Here is a 24,124-nt window from a genome sequence, read left to right as displayed (position 1 = left end):
CACCCAATTTGTCATGGTTGGCCATACTTCCTGTTCGCCATTTTGAATCTGATTGAAACATTTTTGATTTTCAAACTCCTCCTACACCATAAATCCAATTCGCACAAACATTTTTTATCAAAAGATTTTCAATAGACCAAACGGTTCTCAAATAATGCATCAACTAAATAGATTGCATGATGCCTAAAAGTATCTGAGGCAGTATCTCTGCAACACTTTGGCATATTGACATGAACTTTGTGTGTCATTGTCACCACACAATATAATTGTGTATAATATAAATTTGGTGACAGTGACACCTTTTGCTAAAATTTTGTAATAAACTGTATTGATTGTATTAATGACCGCCAAACTGTCCCGGGCCATCAGAGAGGCAAAGCGCGCACAAGCCCAGAGAATCCACAGTCACTTCCAGGACAGCGGTGACACGTGGCGCATATGGCAGGGTATCCAGGCCATCACCAAGTACAGGACAACATCAGTTGCCTGTGACAAAGATGCCTCCCTTCCAGATGCGCTGAACGACTTCTACACTAGGTTTAAAGCACAGAACAACGTGGTGGCGAGGAAGACCACCCCTCCTCCCAACGACCAGGTGCTCTGTCTTACCACGGCTGATGTGAGGAAAACTCTACGTAGAGTCAACCCATGGAAGGCTGCTGGACCAGACAACATTCCTGGCAGAGTGCTCAGAGGATGTGCAGACCAGCTGGCAGATGTTCTTACCGACATCTTCAACATCTCTCTGAGCAGCGCCGTCATTTCCAACGTGCTTCAAGGCCAACACCATTGTCCCCATGCCAAAGAAGTCTCCAGTGTCCTGCCTCAACGACTACCGTTCTGTCGCACTCACACCCATCATCATGAAGTGCTTCGTGAGGCTCGTCATGAGGCACATTAAGACCCAGCTGCCCCCTCACTAGACCCACTGCAGTTTGCGTATCGTCCAAACAATTCAACAGACGACGCCATCGCCACCACCCTCCATCTGGCCCTCACCCACCTAGATAAAAAGGACTCATATGTTCAAATGCTGTTCAGCTCAGCATTCAACACAATAATTCCTTAGCACCTGTTTGGAAAGCTGAACCTGCTTGGCCTGGACACCTCCCTCTGCAACTGGATCCTGGACTTCCTGACAGGGAGACCTCAGTCAGTCCGGATCGGGAACAGCATCTCCACCACCACAATGAGTACTGGGGCCCTCCAGGGCTGTGTGCTCAGTCCACAGCTGTTCAAGCTGCTGACTCACGACTGTGCAGCAATGAACAGCTCAAACCACATCATTAAGTTCGCCGATGACACGACCGTGGTGGGTCTCAACAGCAAGAACGACGAGTCAGCATACAGAGAGGAGGTGCAGTGGCTAACGGACAGTGTAGATCCAACAACCGGTCTTCCAGAGTAAAATCATCTGAAATTAATCAATTTGTTTGTACCACCGCTACCGGGTGTCTATAAAGTTACTTAATCCATACAATGATAGTATTTCCGAACCCATACATTTCCAAAATCTTAAAAAGATAATCCCATTCTACCATATGAAATGCCTTTTCAGAGTCAAGTGAGATGGCAGCGACCGGAGTCTGATCATTCACCACTGACCACATGATATTGATAAAATGCCTAATGTTATCAGAAGAGCTATGGTCCTGAATAAACCGCACCTGATCTATACGTATAAGAGATGTCATAATTTTACTTAATCGGTTAACCCAAAAATTTTTTACAATATTTTAAGGTATAGCTGAATCAGGGAAATTGGACAGTAACTCTTACACTTGCTTGGAGCTTTGTATTTTTTAAGAATCAGACTGATCCGGGCTTGTGTCATGGTTGGCAGAAGCTTTCCATTCTTTAATGATTCCATATAAACTTCTAGCAAAAGTGGAGCCAGTTCTGTGGCATAAGATCTAAAAAAATTCAGCGGCAAGCCATCTGGTCCCGGAGCCTTGCCTCTAGGCAAGGCCTTAATAACCTTGCCTCTAGGCAAGGTCTTAATTACCACGCCAAGCTCCTCCAAGGTAATCTCAGAATCAAGAGAATTTTTTTGCTCAGTCGTCAGTTTAGGAAGTTCTAATGGTTCCACAATGTTTCTAATATCTTCATCAGTAGACAAAGGTGTGGAACTATAGAGATTAAGATAGAATTATTTAAAAGTTTTATTAATATCAATGGCCGAGGCAAATATTTCAGCACCAGCAGATTTCACTGAGTGAATGGTAGAAAAAGACTCTGTCTGATTTATATATATAGCCAGAAGTTTCCCTGTTTTGTCCCACGACTCAAAGTATGACTGTCTCGCCCTGAATAGCCAAAACTCCTTTTTCCATTACAAAATAGTATTATATGTGTATTTCAATTGGGCCAATTCCCTGAGGCTATATAGACATTGATTTCAGCCTTTAGCATTTGTTGGAATTCAGGATTTTGCAAACGGATACATTAAAAGAGCCAACTGTATGATTTATTTTTCTCCATATGTGGCAACACCTCTAAAGACACCAGGGCATGATCTGAGACTAAAATGTTTCCAATTGAGCAATCAACAACAGATGAAATGAGAGACTTAGATATAAAAACAAATCTATTCCAGAGTAAATATTATAGACTGATGAAAAAAATGTATAGTCCCTACCAGATGGGTTCAAAACATCCAAATATCTGTAAGACCCCGATTTTTACACAACCTGTGAAGCAGCAATGTTGCTCTAGGGGGCTTGCACACTTTTGCTTCACTATGATCAAGGACTGAGTCCATCAAAAGATAAAAGTCTCCTCCCAATATTATATCATGAGGGTTGCCAGCGGCTTGCAACATCCCTTCAAGATCTATAAAAAAGCCCTGATCATCAAAGTTAGGTGCATAAATATTAGCCAAAATAAGACATTGTCCCTGAATTTCAGCTAAAACAATAATGAATCTTCCTAATTTATCTTTATCCTGTTTGAGACATTTGAATTGCAGATGTTTACTTATCAGCGTAATGACTCCCCTGCTTTTACTCGAGCCAGCACTATATAAAAATGCCCACCCTATATCTTCCCAAAATGTTCAGCTTCCTGCGGAGAAAGATGCATTTTTTTGAAGAAACACTATATCATATTTCTTACGCTTAAGTAGAAAAATAACCTTCCATGCACGCCTACAAGAATCCCCACGACAACTTTGCCATCAGATTGCTCAAGTCCGGTGTTTCTATACAAATTTGTGAGAAAGAATTATACAACAAAAGACAATCTATATAAAATCTCCAGCCAATAGGCAGAATATACACAAAGAGCATGTAGATTTATCCATAAAACTGTATTGAAGGTGAGTTACTCTACACAATAAACTCTAGCCTATAGGCGGACTAAGCATAAAGAGTGTGTAGATTCATCCATAAAACTGTCTTGAAGGTTTGTGTAACATGGTTGACATGGGAAAGGAGGCAGCAGGAACCCGGCTGAACCATCAAAATAATATAATGAAAACTTAAACAAAAAGACACAGCACACAAATGTAAATGTTGCAGCTGTGTGTGGCTCTCTCTCTCTCCCAAAACTGCCACATTCCACTGAAATTATCCCTCTCCTAGACTGATTAGCCCAATTGGGGGCCAGGTGTGCATAGTCACGGCCTAACCCTGCCCTCCTCCTCGTCACAGTGTGTTACTCTACAAAATAAACTCCAGCCAATAGTCTGAACCAGCACAAAAAATGCTTGCAGACTCCTCAAACCGTCAAGCGAATGTTCAGTAAGCCGGTCCACTCTGCCACAATGTGAGTACAACAAGATGACTTAAATCGGTCGCGTCTAGAAGGGATCCCTCTTTCGTCAACCCATAGAAAAATGCAAACCACAGTGTCCCCACTAAATATATAAATCCACTGAGGTGCAGATGCAATTTTTGTTAATTAAAATATATAGTTTTATATGGACTGATTAGAACCATTAACCTCTTATGAAATGAACAGATTAATTACCACATAGACCACTCGGTTAGACTCCTTTTAGCAGTGCAGATAGACGTACTTTTCCACTGACTTCCACAGTATTTCCACAGTATCTCATGCCTGACAGTATCAAACATGGAGATGAAGTTATCAATATTATTATGTTAAATATTTCTTTTAGAGCTTGAATTGATCACCAAGAATTACTATTTTATCAAAGCAGACCATTTAAAATAATCTTTTACTAGCGCTCATCATTGCTGTGCAACTTCAAACTTTATGAAGGACATGACTTGCTGTGGGCATGTGAATGTTTTACGGCCATCCTTAGCATCTATTCTCAGTTTGGCGGGGAATATCAGTACAAAAGTGACCTTCCATTGATGTAAAAGTTTCTTGCAGATCCGCAGATCGCAGAGCAGGAACCCTGTGAGCTAGCTCGATTTCCATCTTATTTCCTGCTATGTCGAGCAGATTTGGAAGAGCCTATCCAGGAATTTCACCATATCCTGTCCCTCTACTCCCTAAGGGAATCCAACTATTCAGACGTTATTCCACCGGCTACGGCTTTCAATGTCCTCCAACTTCTCCCAGACATGCTCCAATCCAACTTGTTTGCTAGCGGATTAGCAGATAATTCCCTCTCCGATGACTCAAGGTAATTGTTTAATTTCTCAACATCCCCCACTCTTGTAACCACATCAGTGAACTTCGCCTCCATGGCGGTGATCGATCAACCTATCACAGCAAGATCCTCCAAGTCAGCAACGCCGACATATTCAGCATCTCCCACCACATTTCCCGCACCTCCCCGACCAAGTTGACTCCCAGGCCATTACCATGAGGCCTGCTTGGGGGCGTCAGCTTGAGCACATAAGTGTCTTTTATGTCTCCAGAGCACGAGGATTTTTGAATTCTTTGACATATTGTCCTCTTTGAACAGTTATGGAACTGAGTGTATCGAATCTCACTGGTTTATGCCACAAAAAGTTTTAAAACAAGCAAAGTGCGTAGAGCTCGCCTATCACACGTCCAATCCTCGCATGGCATCACGTGACTCCTCTAGAATTCAGTCTTGAACAAAATCACAAATGCTTCTGTTACATTTAACTTTGTTGAGCATAATAAAGTTTGTTCTCATAGGCCAAAGGTCTAAAGTAGTCTAATGGATGCTTTTAATAATTGGTTCTCAATTCTGGTTATGAGGTCCCACATCACTGCACATATTGTATGCCTAACTTATGTAACATGCTCAGTTCAGTTCATGAATCAAGAGGCTAACGAGCTGATGATTTGAATCAAGTGTGTTAATTAAAAGAGCCATCCAAAATATGCAATGTTGAGCCACGTGAGCTGAGTGGCGCAGTGTATAAAGCAGTGACCGAACATTGCAAAAGCACTGCAGTATGGTGTTCAAGTCCCAATGAGACTGGTGTGAAAAATGTGTTATTGGTGATGCCTCGGTAATTGTAGCTTGCAGCTATGTTTATTTATATTGTGTCTAAAAATAGACAGCCAATAAGCATATTATTTGTATGTCTATAAAATAGACAGCCAATAAGCAATAAACAATTATTTGATTTGCTATTAATACCCCTATCTCTTATACAGACATGCATTAGACAATAACACGGTAAACAGACTTACTTGGAAAAGAGATCGACTAGCCACCAGAAGCTTCCTGAGGCAGTCTTCCCTGCAAACACAGAGCACAGATGAGTTAAGGGCACAAAAAGGGGTAAGGGTGCATGAGGTCATGCTCAAACATGAGTGGCAACATGAACAGATTTTACACCTCACCATCTTTCATGAAGAGTATTATTTCTGTGAAAAGTTCAGTTACATTCCAGAGGATGAAAACAATAGTAGATCATACAGTGGGGTTCAAAAGTCTGAGACCACTAGTGAAACTTAATTTTGCATTAACAATTATATTTATCAGCATAATTTCAATTTAACTGAAAGAGTAACATGAATTTTAAAATTCTTTGTACAACCCCAATTCCAAAAAGGTTGGGACAGTATAGAAAATGCTAATAAAAACTCAATTTATATGATATGATTGCAACACATTCCAAAGAAGTTGAGACAGGGTCAATTTAGGACTAATAACAACCTGACATGGTTAAGTGGACCAGAAGATGTTAAACAGGTGAGGCATATGGTACATAAGAGCCTCCAAAAAAAGCTTAGTCTTTCAAAATGCAAGGATAGATGCAATTTGCCAACAAATGCATCAGCAAATAATCCAGTGCTTTGATAACAATGTTCCCCAAAGACACATTAGAAGGATTTTGGGCAATTCACCCTCTATTGTGCACAATATAGTTAATAGATTCAAGGAATCTGGTCAAATCTTGGTGCGTAAAGGGCAAGGTCAAAAACCACTTCTGAATGTGTCTTCTCTCCGAACCCTCAGACATCACACTCTTAAAAAATGTAATTTGTCTGTAATGGATATCATGACATTAGTTTGGGAATACTTCGGTAAACCTTTGTCAGTCAACACCATTCGCCACTGCATCCACAGATGCAAGTTAAAAGCAGAAGCCATAAATCAACAATGTCCAGAAGCGGCGCCATAGAAAGTAGAACTGTGGAATCGTGATTTGTGCTCCAAAGATTCTACATTTCAAATAGTTTTAGGGGGCTTTCACACTGGGCAAGTTTGCTGCTGTACGATTCTGAGTGTGATTGTTCCCGGTGCCCCGGTGCCCCCCCACAGCGTTGGTCTGGTTTCACATGCACTTGATTCTATCGAACTCCGGTCCACTTGCGTTCATCTTACGTCATCACAAACACGCATGGTGAAGACAACGCGACTCATCATACGTTTTGCTTTTTTGGTGCCATTATGCACAGCAGTGAATGACAACTGTGAAGTGAATGACAACTGTGTGTATGTGCGTTTCATGGCGTAACTCGTCAGATGTAGTATTTATACATAGTATTTATAAGGTGTATAGGTAGACAGACAGACAGACAGTAATTATAGTGTTGATTGTACTTATATGTCATTGTGGTGTCATTACTTTTTTGGGACTTTCAGGAATGTGTTGATCCTCGTGTGTTGTCGAAACTAATGATGTCGTCATTGGCTAAAACGCATGCACAGGTTACTTTACTTCCTAAATGAGTGTGCACCTGAGTCCGAGTTGCTTTCACATTCACGCAAATCATGCTATAGTTCCATTGCAACCAAATTCAGACCACCTCTGAATGCTGTGTACGTCACAGGTAGTCTCAGGTTCGGTACCGTGGTGACCATGCATGGGTAACTTTTCCATCTGTGTAGGCACCATTAATGCAGAAAGATATTTACAAATCTTAGTTCGAATCCAGGGCATGCTGAGAGACACCAGTCAGGCTTCCTAAGCAACCAATTGGCCCGGTTACTAGGGTGAGTAGAGACACGTTGGGTTAACCTCCTCATGATCGCTATAATGTGGTTCTCGCTCTCGGTGGGGTGCGTGGTGAGCTGTGCATGGATGCCGTGGAGAATAGCCTCCACACTCACTAGGTCTGCACGGTGACGCACTCAACAAGCCACATGATAAGATGTGTGAATTGACTGTCTCAGACTTGGAGGCAACTGAGATTCATCCTCCGCACCCAGATTGAGGCGAGTCACTACACCACCACGAGGACTTAGAGCGCATTGGGAATTGTGCATGCCAAATTGGGGAGAAAAGGGAAAAAATCTAGATGCTTTCATTTCCAGGGATGTCCCTGCATTGCCTGGATTACAAGTGCATAGCTGCATAAGCAGAGAGTGTGGGTGCTAGATTAGCCTACCTGCAGTCCTGACCTGTCTCCAATTGAGAATGCGTGGTGCATTATAAAGCATAAAATACGGCAACGGAGGCCCTGTGCAATTGCACAGTAGACAAACTGCAAAATGGATGAATGGGGGAAAATTCAGCATGCTAAACTTAAACTTGTGTCTTAATAAATGTTTTTAGAAGAAATGGGTAATGTTGCACATTGGTAAACACTATTGTCCCAACTTTTTTGGAGCGGTTGCAATTATGTGATTTGAGTGTATATAAAAATTAAAAATTCACAAGGCAAAACATAAAATAATGTGTTGTTGTAGTGCTTTCAATATATCACAGGGTGAGTCGAAATTAGTAATAACTCTCTTTTGTTTTTTTATTTTCTGTACTGTCACAACTTTTTCGTAATTAGGGTTGTGACATTGACCAGGAAATGTTGCATAATCTTATTTCTTCTCTATTGTATATCATAACTTGTTTTAAATTTCGAACATTGTCATTTCTGGTTTAAATGAACAAAATCCCAGATTTTCAATACGGTCTGAGACTTGGACCCCACTGTATCAGAAAACAAGATTTTAATTAGCAATACTGCACAGAAATCTTTGTACTGTAGAAACTGGCCAACCCTGAAAAAAAAACAAAGAAAACACAGAGGGTTACAGTGAAGTAGATGACTATATATTATTATATAAATATTGCAAAAGCTGCACCAAGTGGATAAGAAAGAGATTCCCATATGGAAGCAACAGAGCCAGGGAAAGTCTGGGTAAAAAGTTAACAGCCAAGCAAGTGCTTCTGAAAGCTCTTGAGTAAGACCAACCAACACCTGCTGGTGGAGAAACTGCCCTGACCATAACCCAAAGTTCCTCGGAGGATTAAAGAAATAGTTCACCCCTTAAAATATTTAAATTCTATCATTTACTCACAATACATTAAGTCGCTATTCACAGATTTGTAACCCTACGAGCGCTGTTAACTAGATCAGTCTGATTCATACACAAGTCATTTTAAATTGGTTTAGCAAACAGTCAACAGATTCTTGGAAATGATTTTACTCCAAAGAATTACTTCACAAATCAGACATCACTAATTCTCTAATAACAGCACAAAGAGAGAGAATGAAAAGATTTTCAGTAAACGACAACTTAAATGTCAGTCTGTTCCTCACAAAGCTATCGCATGGCTTCAGAAGACTTGAATTATAAGAGGCATGAGTAGTATGGACAACTTACAACACTTTGAATTATGTTTGTTGTCTTAAAAAAAATCACCTTTGTTGTTTCACAGAAGAAAAGCCTTATGGCTTTGGAACAACACAAGAGTGAATCAATGACAGATTTTTCATTTCTGAGTGAACTATTCCCCACCAGACTCACTTTAAAGGATCAAGATTGAGGGTAAGTAGTGATGAGTATATAACTTGTAGAAACTATGAGCCACAATAAGGTACCTGCAGGCACATATTCCTGAGGAGACTGGGTACTTGATGCCAAATTGTGCTTCCTTTTGCAGTCGTCACCTGTTAGAATTAGCGTATGGTTGAATAGAATGCCCAAGATAAGACAAATTTACTTTGTTAAAAGTTATTTCCCATATTGAATCAATTGAGTATAATCAACATTTATCTTGCTTACTTTATGTTTTACTGAATTAATCACAATGCATTCTACAATTTTTTAATATATGAAGGACATTCTGCCTAAATTGGCCAAAAGAAGGTATCTAAAAGGCAGAATTTACAGTAAAAGGAACATCCTTATTATGCCCTTGTACTGTATCTAAACACAACAAATGTAGTGTAGACAAGCCAACAAGCTTAAGCAATAATACACAAGCATAAATGTTAGTCTAAGCACATCTAGAAAGTCAAGTACCCGGGTGGTGAGATATACTTACAAAGAACACCGCTCAACTTGGGTTGATCCTTTAAAAGCAGCACCTCTTTAAAACTCATATTGCTGTGTTATCTCTCATCGCCTACACAGGACGGAAAAGAAACGAAACAACCAAAATATCAAACGAAGATCCCTTCAGATTCAGTGTTTAACCTTCAGTCTCCCTTCAGTCCTTAAATCAGAGCTCAGCACAAACAGACTCCAACAGACCAACATTTGCATGTAACCAAGGCAGTGCTCATGCTGGCAGTGCATTTGTTTATGGGCAGTTCACCATGTTTTGAGGAAAGAAACATCTGCAGGGAAAGCAATTTTCAAGTTACAGTGGATGTAGAAAATAATCTATAAACAAAAGGAAGTTTGAGATGTGATGACAAAGGCACCCTGTTGAAAGTGAGGCCAAAGGTGCTGTGGGATGGCTCATGATGGTTCAACACATTGAGTGACAAATACAGAACCAAAGTCCTCAACATTTTTAATTGAGAGACACTTTCATGACAAAGTTCAGAGAGATAGAAAAAGAAACAGGTGCTCACATGCAAATTCTAAAAGGACAAAGAGGCCAGTGATTCCACACAGTGTACACATCCAAAAACAGATTTGCACATAAGTGTAGGAGTGGCCAATCTTATTATTATTGTGGGCCTGTGTTAATTGGCTGTTATAAGTGAAAGGCTAGATGCTACTAAACCGCACCATTATATTGTCTTAATCACATAATATGCAAGTCCCCTGCCCTATGCTTTAGGGCAGGGGATCTAACAATTTTTTGTTTGCAACCTTTCCAAAATGATTGCGATCCACACCTTCAATGTGAGGGCTGTGATATTCATTATCAAACATCTTTTGTATTCTGCATTAGAAATTTTCTTAAAGGAATATTCCCGGTTCAATACAAGTTAAGCACAATCCACAGCATTTGTGGCATAATGTTGATTACCACAGAGATTTATTCGACTTGTCCCTCCTTTTCTTAAAAAATAAATCTAAATTGTAGGTTACAGTGAGGCACTTACAATGGAAGTAAACTAGGTCCATTTTTGGACAGTTTAGAAGCACAAATGTGAAGCATATAATTTTATAAAGCACTAACATTAATTCTTCAGTTAAATCTCATGTATTATTTGAGCTGTTTAAATTGTGTTTTTTTACAGTCATTTTAGGGTTTGTTGACATTACATTATCATGGTAACAAAGTTATAAAATTGTCTATATCTTTACACAGAAAAGGTTAGTGAGTGATTTTATCACAGTAACATTATGTTAACACACATATTGTTTATGTCTTGTGGCTAAACTTTTGAAACAGTGAGTATTTTATCAAAAAAATCAGCCCCCGTTCATTCCATTGTAACTGCCTCACTGTAACCACTGTAAATAATATTAAAAAATATATTTATTTTTAAGAAAAGTAGGGATATAATTAGTCTAAATATTTTTTTTTTGTGGTAATCAATATTATGCTTCTTATACTGTAGATTGAGCTTAACTTGTATTGAACCCGGAACATTTCTTTAAGGGTTTGGAACAACATTAGGGTGAGAAAATATTTTGGGTGAAATATTCCTTCAAACTACACACTTTAGGATCTCACAGATCGCAAATTTCGCCCAGCCTAGTGTTGTTAAAAGTACCGTTGTCAAATTGGTACCATGTGAATAATAAAATAAATAAGATGTAACAATACCAGTTTTTCTACAATACCGGTAGTACCAAACACCAAATCTATCCGGTACCAGCGCGCAATATGACTGACACACAACTGCTTTAATATGCTCAAAGGCTTATTTTGAGCAAGTGCTCTGTTACTCCTGACAATTAATCAAATTAAAATAGTTAAATAGTGTGATTTATTAAACCGCTAAAGGCTGCAATCTTACAGTGGAAGAGCTGTGTACTTTAAAAATATCCAACTGCTCATCCACTAGAAACTCAACAGACATTGAGAATCATTCAGAATGTATCATATGACAGAGCAGAGCACTAATCTACTGTGAACCATGCAGCACATGTAAAATATATATTTATATAATTAAAATCATAGCATTTGAAACAACAGAGTTGACCAAAGAACTTCACAGCAATAAAATTAAAACATAACATTTCAAAATTACCACACACACACAAACACAGGCAGTCTTAAATACAAACACTCCAAAACTGTGTCCTACATTTAATTTGTCAGACTCAAAGGCCAAAGATTTTAGACATGACATAAAAGTCTTCAATGATCACACTGGGCTGTGTTGCAAACTGTTTATCCAGAAAAGTGAAGCATCCGGCAAAAAATACATGTCATAATAAAAGCATGATTCAAAATAAAAGCTAGATGCCTGAAATTTAAGAAATGTAAAAAAATATATTATAACTGTATAGTAAAATGTTATATTCATTTTAATAACAACAATAATAATAATAATTAATAAAAATATCACAAGCAAGACAAAAAGTTTGACAAAACAAATGTCATTTTCACTTAATAAAAGTATTTGTGTCTATAATCATGTACGACCACTGGGATGTTGTTGGGGGCCAGGGTGGGGATTGGCAGGGGGAGGGGTGATAGTGGGGGTTAATTGTTGATTCTGTGTATATATATGTTTTGTTTTTCTGTGTTCAGTATGTGAATCAACAAAAAATTGTTAATCAGAAAAATGTCTTGCGTAAATGATAATAAAAAAGACTTCATAAATATGATAATATGGCTCTTTCAATAAGTGTACAACTTCTGCAGTTGATGCCTGCCATAACTCAACGTAGTTTATGATATCAACATAACTAACCTAGGTCTACAGCGTCACATCATCCACCCTCTATTTTGTGCATGACATGTGTAATCTTTCCCAACAATTGTTTACAGACCGATTGTTTCACTTTTAATTGACTATATCACAATTCCAGTGGGTTAAAAGTTTATATACTAAGTTAACTGAGCCTTTAAGCAGCTTGGAAAATTCCAGGAAATTATATCAAGCCTTTAGGCAATTAGCTAATTAGCTTCTGATAGACTTTGGTGTAAATTGGAGGTGTACCTGTGGATTTATTTTAAGGCCTACCTTCAAACTCAGTGCCTCTTTGCTTGACATCATGGGGAAAATCCAAAGAAATCAGCCAAGACCTCAGAATTTTTTTTTTGACCTCCACAAGTCTGGTTCATCCTTGGGAGCTATTTTCAAATGCCTGAAGGTACCACGTTCATCTACACGTACCACGTTACAAACAATAGCACGCAAGTATAAACACCATGGGACCACGCTGCTATCATACTACTCAGGAAAGAGATGCATTCTGACTCCTAGAGATGAACATAATTTGATGCGAAAAGTTCAAATCATTTCAGAACATCAAAGGACCTTGTGAAGATGCTGGAGGAAACAGGTAGACAAGAATCTATATCCACAGTAAAACATATCCTAGATCGATGAGATCTCGTCACACCCTTAGTAGTCTGGCTTTTTTACGCCGGTTTTGGATCAGTGGATTCTTCCTTGCTGAGCAGTCTTTCAGGTTATAAAAAAGCCAGACTACTAAGGGTGTGACGAGATCTCGTGTTACGAGATCTCGCGAGATTAAAACGCGACGAGATTTCTCGTCGAGGTGAAAAGTTGTCTCGAGAGTTGTTGTGATGTCAGCGTGATGGAGCGTGAGGGTGAACTTAGTATTGAAGATGCCCCTGCCACTTTTAAATCATTTGTGTGGCAACATTTTGGTTTTCCTGCGGAAATAAGTAATGGCGAAAGACTGACAGACAAGACGAACACAATATGTAAACATTGTAAGAAAATAATGCCGTACACCGCGGCTAACACGAGCACTATGCAAAAACACATACAGAACCACCACAGCTCTCTACTAAAACTAGCTGACCATATCTTAGGCTGTTCTGTGTAGTTAATTTATCTCTTTTTCATGCTTGAAGAAAACATTTGTTTCTGTTTGCACTTGTAGTTTTGAGAGAGCAGTACTTTGATTATGGATACACTTACTGTTTGCATTTAAAGTATTATTTCTGTTATTTATATATTTATTTTATTTATACTGTTATATTTTTTATGTTCGATTTGTGGAAAGGAGTTCGATTTCTCATGTGAAATCGTACAGGGGAGAAGCCAGACGGTAGTTTATAGCAAAACATTTTGCAGTGTTTGCATGTCCTTTACTGCATAGAATTCATTAAAATAGAAGTAAAATAACATTCATTACAAGTTGATTTCAAGATGCACCTAAATTGTTTTACATTTTGTGATTTTCAGTTGAATAAAAGATAATTTTCCATTCTTATATTTCATCATTGAGGATTTCTTAAAAATTGTGTAAAAATCTCGTCTTGTCTCGTTCTCGTGAACCCAATCTCGTGTCGTGTCTCGTCTCGTGGAGTAAGCGTCTCGTCACACCCCTACAGACTACAGTTTGTAAGTGCACATGGGGACAAAGATCTTACTTTTTTGAAGAAATGTCCTCTGATCTAATCTGATCAAATAAACATTTAATAATGACCATTTTGGCCATAATGACCATTGTTATGTTTGGCGGAAAAAGGGTGAGACTTGCAAGATGAAGAACAACATCCCAACCGACCATTATGGGAGAGGCAGCATCATGCTGTGGGGGTGCTTTGCTGCAGGAGGGACTGGTGCACTTCACAAAATAGATGGCATCACGAGGAGGGAAAATTATATGGATTGGATATATTGAAGCAACATCTCAAAATATCAGCCAGGAAGTCAAATGTGTCTTACAAATGGATAAATACCCCAAGCATACCTCCAAATTGTAGCAAAATGGCTTAAGGACAACAAAGTCAAGGTATTGGAGTGGTCATCACAAAGCCCTGACCTTCAATCCAATAGAAAATTTGTGGGCAGAACTGAAAAAGCATGTGCGAGCAAGGAGTCCTACAAACCTGACACAGTTACACCAGTTCTATCTGAAGGAATGGGCCAAAATTCCAACAACTTATTGTGAGAAGCTTGTGGATAATGGTTGACCTGATTTAAAGGCAATACTCCCAAATACTAACAAAGTGTATGTAAACTTCTGATACACTGGGAATGTGATGAAAGAAATAAAAGCTGAAATAAATAATTCTCTCTACTATTATTCTTATTCTCTACTATTAAAATAAAGCAGTGATCCTAAGTGACCTAAGACAGGGAATGTTTTCTGCGATTAAATGTCAGGAATTGTGAAAAACTGAGTTTAAATGTATTTGGCTAAGGTGTATGTAAACTTCTGACTTCAACTGTACATGTTTATTTGCTATTTAAACATTGCGTATCGGTTTAATTTGACCAACTTTGCTTTGCCTGTCTCCATCCCTCAGCACACCTGCTGCATGTGTGGTAGAAAGAGAGAGAGAATGCGGGCTCTTATTCAAGTGACCACGAGAAAAAGGCACTTTTTCATGAAACATAAAACAAGTAACTCTGAAAAAACAATTTGATGTTCACAATAAATACATCTGAAAATGTATATTTGTATCTTACCTCAGTTTCAGTGAACTTGTTTACATTCAATAGATCTGTTCACCGATGGAGTTTGTTAGGGGTGGATACTGTTTGAAATAGATACACATAACTTGCTCGGGCTTTAAAGAAACAGGAAAAATTCCCGACTTTAAATAAATAAATACAGGAGTGGGACGTTTGCATTGTAGGGATGTACATGCAGATTTCAGATATAAAATCAGTGATTGAATGACTAATGTATGCTCACTGAAAATAGATTATATTATTTTAAGTCAATAGGCACACTGGAATGTTTGGGCAGAGCAATATGGTGGTGCAGTGGCTTCTCAGTTATTACTTCATCAGCAATTCATTTCTATACTATATATCAGTGGAGGCACTGCACAAGACACAGAGGGAAGCTAGAACAATCCTGGTGCCTGTAAGTGATTGGTTGACCTTGGCCAGCAGCTTAAATTTCCTTTCTGAGGTCATCATTAAGGCCTTGAGGCCGGACGTAGTGTTATGTTCGGCATTAGCTATAAAAGTCATAATTATTTCCATTGACCCACTCCATCCTTATCCGGGGGTTTCGAACTCTGGCTGCATGGTATGACCTGTAGAGGAGGAATGCCTTGATGAGAATGCAAGAATGAAAAGCAGAGGAAAAAATCCCAAGTTCAGCTGTGCAACCCCACCACCAGAAGGTGTTCCGGGATTAATGGGGCAAAACAACTGTGATGGGTGGCTCACGGATGATGACCCCAGAGCTGGATGCCTGAGGGCACTAGCGGAGGTGCGGCATGCAATAATGGCCAGCAGTTTTAGACAGCTGCCTGTGTATCTGATTAGCATGCTGGGCGACCAGAGACTCCAGTGAATACTTACCCTACTGTGTTACATTACCCACAGGTCCTCATACACCCTAAACAACCACAAGCACAATACAAGGAAAACAGCCCAGTGGTCCTCCGAGAGGTGGGATGGAAGATGGGCCAATTCGGATGGACTTTATGGACTTGACTGGAATGGCCATGGTTAATGAGCAAAGGATATTTAGGAAATGCATTTGCGGATAAATGAGGTTAATGACTTACAAGGGTCTGCGGATTCATCAAGGATGGATGAAATTTAGCAGGAACAGCCAGACACAACTTTGTACTGCAGCAGCAGGTTAGATAAGGAGGATACAGAACCCATTTGAGAACCACAGCACAACTGAATCCACTGTTGTGGAGTGACAACAAGAAGACCAGTACTGCCATCAGGACAAGTTAAGACCACGAGGTGAGCCACAGGAGGATACAACCATCGACCCATAGACAAGACTGAGAAGACAAGGCAATGAGAAGGAGCCAGGGAGAAGGAAACTAATCAACTGGCCAAGATGCCATAATAATGAAGCATGGAGCAGACTGGATCAAGACCTGTGCTCCACCTTGGAGAATACACTCAATCGGAAGGGTGGAGTCAAAGCTTAACATGTTTAGTGGCATTGTTTATGAATGTATGTGTAGATTTTGTGAAGCGTTATTGAAGAAGAGGTACTGCATAGAGGGAAGCAAGATTAATCCTGGTGCCTACAAGTGATTGGTAAATGGTAGTCGACCATTTGGCCAGCATTGATTAATTATAGCTGTCATTGAAGTTTCGACTGGTAGAATAACAATAAAGGATCGTCAGATATAACGTTATGCCTGACATAGAGATAAATGTATTTGAATTAATTTAAAAGCTGTACAAATAATCTGAAAAATGGACATGTGAGTTTTATCAAGACCAAAGCTCTAAATTTAAATGCACTATCTAGAAATAATAACAGCCACAGAATGTAGAAGGGCTGGCACTCCTAAGAACATATAATATTTAATTTCCATTCTTTGTTATTGTCACATTAATGAGGAAAATTGGCGTTACCGATGTGACAACAGTAAAAGACTTGCATGATCAGCAGAAAACCATCCAAAAGACTCTGAAACCTGCAGACTTTGACCCTGAGACATCTGTATGGTATCCAATAAGGCTGTACGATTGATTGAATTAAGAATGAAATCCCGATGTAGCCTTGCATGATTACTAAACTGCAATAGCCCGTGTTTAATAAAACAGTCTGCATTCAGTGCTTTAATCAGCGATATGTGATCAAGTCTAGTTTGAACAGAGGCATAAATCCCTCATAATGTCTCATTACAGAGGATAGTAGAGTAGGCACATTAATATAGAACAGTGATTAAAACTAACAGGAACTACCTTTACATTAAATGGTTTTAACGCACACATTCCAGCCAATTTCGAGTATTCGAATAGACAATGGTATAGTTTTTAAACACCGTATCCAAGAAAGTTTTAGTAAAATATATACATGTTGGCAAAGATTGCTTATTATAACTTTGGTTGAAATAGTGGTTGCTCTGACATAAAAAAAAAAATACAAAAAAACTCTTTAAAAGCATTGTTTTGACAACATTTTGCAATGTCACTACATTTATTTCCATCCAGAGTTGCATTCATTTTTGGCTGAGATCTTGTATTGATGACGGGAGAGTCACACTACTCAGTAAAGTCTTCTCCAGCGCATCCCAAAGTCTTTCAATGGTGTTAAGGTCAGGACTCTGTGTTGGCCAATTCATGGGTAAAAAGGATTTCTCATGCTCCCTGAACTACTCTTTCGCAATTTGAACCTGATGAAACTTGGTATTGTCATCCTTGAATATGCCCATGATGTCAGGAAAGAAAAAAATCCATTGATGGGATAACCTGGTCATTCATTAAATTCAGGTAGTCAGCTGACTTAAGTTTATTGCCGTATAATGTTGCTGAGCCTAAACCTGACCATTTGAAGCAACCCAGATCATAACACTGCCTCCAGAGGCTTGTACAGTGGGCACAATGTATGAAAGGGTGCAACGCTTCATATGCTTCCCTTCTTACCCTGATGTGCCCATCACTTTAGGATAGGGTATATCTGGACTCATCATATGATATGACTTCACCAAGTGTTTTAGTGATCTCCGATCATGATCATTCAAGATATCTTTCATAAAGCTGATGGTTCACTGCTATCCTTCCAGGTTTTAATAATGCGTTCGACAGTTCTTAACTTAATTCCAGTGTGTGGCAGGGCGGAGGGCGGGCCGGGTTGTGATTATATATATTATATCAGGCTAATTAAGCATCCGAGAGGGATAAAGGACGATGGCAGACGGTGGTGCGAGGAGGGAGTGTACCGACCGCCTGGACGCAGTGAACGGCCGCTGTCCGCAAGGCGAGTGGAGACTGGACTCCCCGACCGCCTGGAGCGATGGAGCCGCTGCCAGGGGCGGAGGAGAGCCCTGCCATCCCTCAGAAACGCGGAGAGGTTGAAGGAAGTGTCTCCCCGACCGCCTTGAGTGGTAGGGCCGCTGCCAGGGGCGTAGGAGTGTCCCCACGAGTCGCCGAGAATGCGGGGACACTGACTCCGGTCCGCCTGGGGAGAAGCGGCTGTCGTCCGCCTGAGAGGGTGGAGAAGTGATTGAGGACCACTCAATGACGAAACGGCGAGTAGGTTTTTTTTTTTTTTTCATCTCTCTCTCCTCTCGCTCTCTCACTGCCGCTCTGTGTTGGCCTTTTCCCTCTCATTTATAATAAAATTTTTTTGGGGGGTTACTACACTGTTACAGGAAGTACCTTCCCATTTTAATTATTTCTGTTTCCCTCCCCTTGTCCCCTCCCTCGTACAGGTAGATGGGGATGACATGCCGGCAGACTGGGCTTAAAGCAGCCTGAGAGAACGAGGGAGGAATGTGGCAGGGCGGAGGGCGGGGCCGGGTTGTGATTATACACACCCGGTCCCTTATCAGGCTAATTAAGCCTCCGAGAGGGATAAAGGCCGATGGCAGACGGGTGCGAGGAGAGAGAGATGATTTACGGACATGTCCGTCGTGTGTATTTTGTCTTTTGTTTCAGTTTATAATTAAAATATAATTTATATTTTCAAGCCGGTTCTCGCCTCCTCCTATCCATTGACTGCTTTACACAGTGATTTCAGCAATCTCCTTGAGAAGATGATTTCTTTGCTTAATGCAGGCCAATAATCTACCCTTTCTGAAACACAGTAACATCTTTTCCATGACCATGGGATACGTCTTCCCACATGGTTGTTTAAGAAATTAGAAACTACACACTGCATCAGTTAGGGTTAAAATAATTGTTGCCAGCTGAAACATATTCTTCACTGCAATAATGATCCATTCATACAATATTGTCAACAAGCTGAAAAATATCGAGATATAATTTTGTAGCCATTTTGTCCAGCCCTATCATCCAGTCAAACTGAACCTAAAAACATAATTTTCAAATAATAAAAACTGTGTGCTCCTCCACCATGGTCTTGGTAAAATACAGAGCGTTGTGTGAAAGAGTGCATAAGTGAAGACTGGCAAGAGTGTATCCTCGTGATATTCAAAGAGATGTCCTTACTGAATTTAAACATCATTAGCAATGTGTCCACTATTAGAACTTGAAACAAAAGGCCTGGAATTGAACAGGATTGTACCAGCAGCACCGCCTCATTGGCCAATTTGGCACAAAGGCCCTTACAAAACTCAGTGGATTAAGAACTCTACAGAAAGCTCTGGAGATTTCTAATGGAAAAGTGCTACACATACTCCACCATTTGAGTATAGTTTATTAAATATGCTTGGTTAATTTAATATTTTGGCAACCAAAAACAACACCACTATTCTTAAATTAATTCAGCAGATTTGCAGAGACTAAATGTGAAAGTCTTATCAGATTCCATCTGGGTCTGGACATGAGTATTACTTGATTGTCTAGGTTCTAGACTCTAGGATGAATGCTGCCAGTTTAAACTCCTCATTTGCATTGTAAACTACAAACCATGTACTGCAAACACCTACAAATGACATTGGTTTCGTTTTTAAATTCACACAAAAATATTTAATCTCAACTACCTGTAAATATGTGGACACGCTTGACTGAATTTATTGGCCTCATGATCTTAAACTTTGATTTAAAGGATTTTGCTTAAATGTTTAGAATAAGTTTTGTAAACAAACAAATTAATTATATATGAAATACGTTACAGCCGAAAATGTTTTAAGCTCTGATAGTTGTTTGTAATTCCTACTACTTCCACTAAATATTTAGAAGCCTATAAATTGATATAATACAGATAAAATATCTATTTTAACTTTAATGTATTGGCCTACATTTTTTTTAATTATAGCTAAATGCAATATGAAAAGTATTTCTTCAAAACATTTCTTATAAAAATGTATGACTATAAATAATTACATGATTTACACTTTTTTTTTAATTTTACTTAAGCAGGTGTTAGTCGATTACAGTATGTAAATACCATGTTATCATATCCATTTACCAAACGGCACAAAATTCACAGTTTTAATATTATTACGTGTAGTATTTGTGCTAAATATGTCAGCTTAGTAGGCTGCCAAACATAGAAAAAGCCTTTAGAATGGTACACCTCTGCTGAATTGAGCATGTATTAATTTTCTCACCTGGCTTTTGCCTGTGGCTGTCCCTGCCATATACTGTAGGGTTAGCAAAGGCGGCTTTGCCAGATGATGCGGCTGAAGATGCTTGATCTCTAGCAGCATCAGCAGCAGTGTGCCGGGCAGAGATTGGAGCACGAGAGGGTTGGTAGTCTCTGGTGCTTTTGCTTCCAAGGTAGCCGTTCTGAGCTTCAAAGACCTGCATTGAGGCCTCTCTTATATTCTGTTGTGGCCGCAGTGGTCGGGCTGAAAATAAAAATATAAAATTAAAACAAAACTGAAACAGAAACAAAAAGGTAAAATTTTGTTATTATAGTACTAAATAAAAAATAAATACTATGAAACACAATAGAGCGCAACAGTGACTGGACACTTTTTCAACAGACTTCGTTCTAGATGCATTTTCCCCATTTATTTTCTCAGAGATTTGTAAAATATCTACTTAAATGTTTAGTTTTTTATACCTCAGTTACTAAATACTCCCATTTTATGCCATGAACCCCCCCCCAAAAAACCCACTGTGCTTAAAGGAATATTCCAGGTTATGTACAAGTTACACTCAATTTACAGCATTTGTGGCATATTGTTGATTTTGACTTGTCCCTGCTTTTTCATAAAAAAAAATCAAATGAAAAACATTCTAGGTTACAGTGAGGCACGTACAATGAAAGTTAATGGAACCATTCCATAAACGTTGACTCACTCGCCGTTTCAAAAGTATAGCTACAAGATTTAATCATATGAGTATTAACTAGGGCTGTTAATCGATTAAAATTTTTCAGATTTTTATTGATTCACAATTTTTAATGATTCACATATTTGAACAGAAAAACAAAACATATATACACAGAATCAACATTAACCCCCAATATTACCCCTCCCTATCCCCAATCCCACCCTAGCCCCCAGTGGTCGTACAAGATATAGAAACACACACAAAAAAAATCTATAATTAAATAAATATAAAAATAACCACACATCCATAAATGACAGATATGACCCCATTTCTCCACAACAAGTTAAACTTCCCATATATTCTAAATGACCCTTCTTCAAAGGCCGCCACCCATCCCATCTCCGAGCACCACTCCTAAAATGAGTGCACTCCAGCCGACCACCATCCCCTTAAAAATATCTGTCTGAAGATCATGACAGTGGTTAAGACCTAAAACTTTATGTGTCAATTCTCAACATTGATTACCGTCCCATTCCAAATTGGTAGAAATGGAGATACATTTTTTTTAAATAATAGAAAAACTCATGTTGAGTAGGGGTGTAACAGTTCACTCATCTCAGAATTTGGTTCAGTTCACGATACTGAGCTCAAGATTCAGTTCAGTTTACGATTCTTTAAACTAAGCCTGAATCAAGGAAAGTTTAGGTTGAAAGTTTTATTATTATTATTATTACTTTAAAGTAGGGCAGAGCAGTATATTGACTTTTTAAGGTATATCGATATATTCTCAAAGTTTGATATCCGTAAAGACGTGCTTGAATCTCTCCTCTCTCACACTTTCCCCGCAACCCCACCCCCACTCGCTCACAAGTTCTCTTGCAACATGGAGGGAGACACCAGTTCACACTGCTGAAGACCTGGTTAGTAAAAAGTAAAACAATGGTTCAATTATTTGGAGATGGTCTGGATTTAAAAGATCAGATGAGCAGCAAAACAGCTGTGCGCTGCTTGACTGACAGGCAGATTGTGTGTGTGCGGCACGCTTTACATGCTCATGTGCTACGTTTTGTGTTAATGTCTTTTATTTTGAAAAGTGTTTCCATGTCATGTTACATTTCCATGTGCGTCAATGTCCCGTCAATGTCAGACATGTTTGTGTAGCATCTCGGGTGTGTTGTATCATAAACATAAAATATTTAGGTCACTGTGTCAAGTTAAATATAGTTTAATACTTAGAACACATCTCGAGATCCCTTAATTCGAATTTGCGCTCCATCAAGTGTTTTGAACTCAAGAACGTAACGCATGTTTGTGTTGTGCTGCCTGCTGAAGGGTTGTTTTCTTCATTGTATAAACTGTGCGTTGCCACACTGCTGAAATTTCAATTACTGCCCTCTGGAGTTAACAGGTGGTACTACAAGATTGCATTTCTCAGGAATCTTCCTTAATACGGTCCGGGGGCATTACGATACATTTTTTTAAACGTGTTATTTTTTATAAAAAGAATAGCACTGAATTAATGCGTTAAATCGACAGCCCTACTTTTAAGACAATTTCTCCATGTAGAACATGAATGGTATTTGTACTTCAGGAACCCAAATGTTGGTAAACAGTCCATGCTTTTATCTAGAACAGAAACTTACCCCTGATATCGCCATCCTCATCCAAACCTAAAGAAAATACAAAGAAAATAATGCAATCATCAAGTTGATCAATCTAACAGATAATTTAGATCTACAAACAGGATGCCACATTAATAGGAAAACCCAAATAAAATTTATGGGAGAAATCAGTGATCAATATGGTGGCTGAAGTCCAAATTTCCTTTTATTTAAAGAAATTTTCAATTTGAAATGATACTAAAACAAACAACAGTTTTTTTTTCACCCATTCAAGTACATAGGAGCTGTTCATGCCTTCATGACCTCATGACTATATTATTGTAATGCATTACTGGGAAGATGTCCTACAGGTTCAATAAATAAACATCAATTGGTTCAAAATGCAGCAGTAATGTGCTCACACCCCACACCCGCTCTGGCCTTCCCAGCACACAAACATTTACACCTCCTGCAACCCCCCTCCACACCTCTCCTGCTAATGTACCTGCACTTAAGATCTTTGGATGTCTGCCAGGTCTTCTGTTAACAGAAGACAAGAAAAGCACAGGGCCCAGACAGTGTTTCACCCACTTGTCTAAAATCTAAAATCTTCATCTTTACACAGATCTTCAACAGATCACTGGAGCAGTGTGAAGTTCTCTGCTGCTTCAAATGCTCCACAATCATCCCCGTCCCAAAGAAACCCAAGATCAGAGAACTTATGGACTACAGATCCGTCGCTCTGACGTCTGTGGCCATGAAATCATTTGAGAGACTGGTGTTGGCCCACCTGAAGGACATCACTAGAACCTTTATGGATCCCCTGCAGTTTGTCTATCGAGCAAACAGGTCTGTGTTTCTGCCTCTTTCAGTGGATCACCAGCTTACTGACAGACAGGTAGCAGCTAGTGAGAATGGAGAAATTCACCTCCAGCACATGTACAATCAGCAATGATGTCCCCCAAGGGTATGTGCTCTCCCCACTACTTTTCTCCCTGTACACAAATGACTGCACCACCAAGGACCCCTCTGTTAAGCTCCTGAAATTTTCAGATGACACTACAGTCATTCACCTCATCCAAGATGCTGATGAGTCTACATACAGAAGGGACGTTGAACAGCTGGTGCAGTCAAAACAACCTAGAGCTGAACACGCTTAAAACAGTGGAGATGACAGTGGACTTTAGGAGGAACACCCCAACATTACCCCCGCTCACCATTCTGAACAGCACTGTGTCAGCAGTGGAGTCATTCAGGTTCCTAGGCACTAC

At 39.4% G+C, this 24,124-nt stretch overlaps 1 protein-coding gene across 4 annotated transcripts in view; it reads right to left on the bottom strand.

The window, feature by feature from the left end:
• sun1a (Sad1 and UNC84 domain containing 1a) overlaps positions 1-24,124 on the bottom strand; it is a 72,433-nt gene that overhangs the window by 29,845 nt on the left and 18,464 nt on the right. For 2 of the 4 annotated variants that reach the window (XM_052113305.1, XM_052113303.1), the window contains exons 4-7: positions 22,896-22,922; positions 20,583-20,822; positions 9,169-9,237; positions 5,587-5,635 (exon numbers count right to left, since the gene is read on the bottom strand). In XM_052113305.1, coding sequence (XP_051969265.1) covers positions 5,587-5,635; positions 9,169-9,237; positions 20,583-20,822; positions 22,896-22,922 — 385 coding nt within the window. The remainder of the gene's footprint in view (positions 1-5,586; positions 5,636-9,168; positions 9,238-20,582; positions 20,823-22,895; positions 22,923-24,124) is intronic. The other 2 variants (XM_052113304.1, XM_052113306.1) reach the window with 2 other exon arrangements.

Source organism: Xyrauchen texanus, chromosome 40 (assembly GCF_025860055.1).
Source record: "Xyrauchen texanus isolate HMW12.3.18 chromosome 40, RBS_HiC_50CHRs, whole genome shotgun sequence".
Taxonomy (NCBI): Eukaryota; Metazoa; Chordata; class Actinopteri; order Cypriniformes; family Catostomidae; genus Xyrauchen; species Xyrauchen texanus.
Note: the sequence above shows the minus strand (reverse complement) of the source record. Positions and strands in the feature narration are given on the sequence as shown.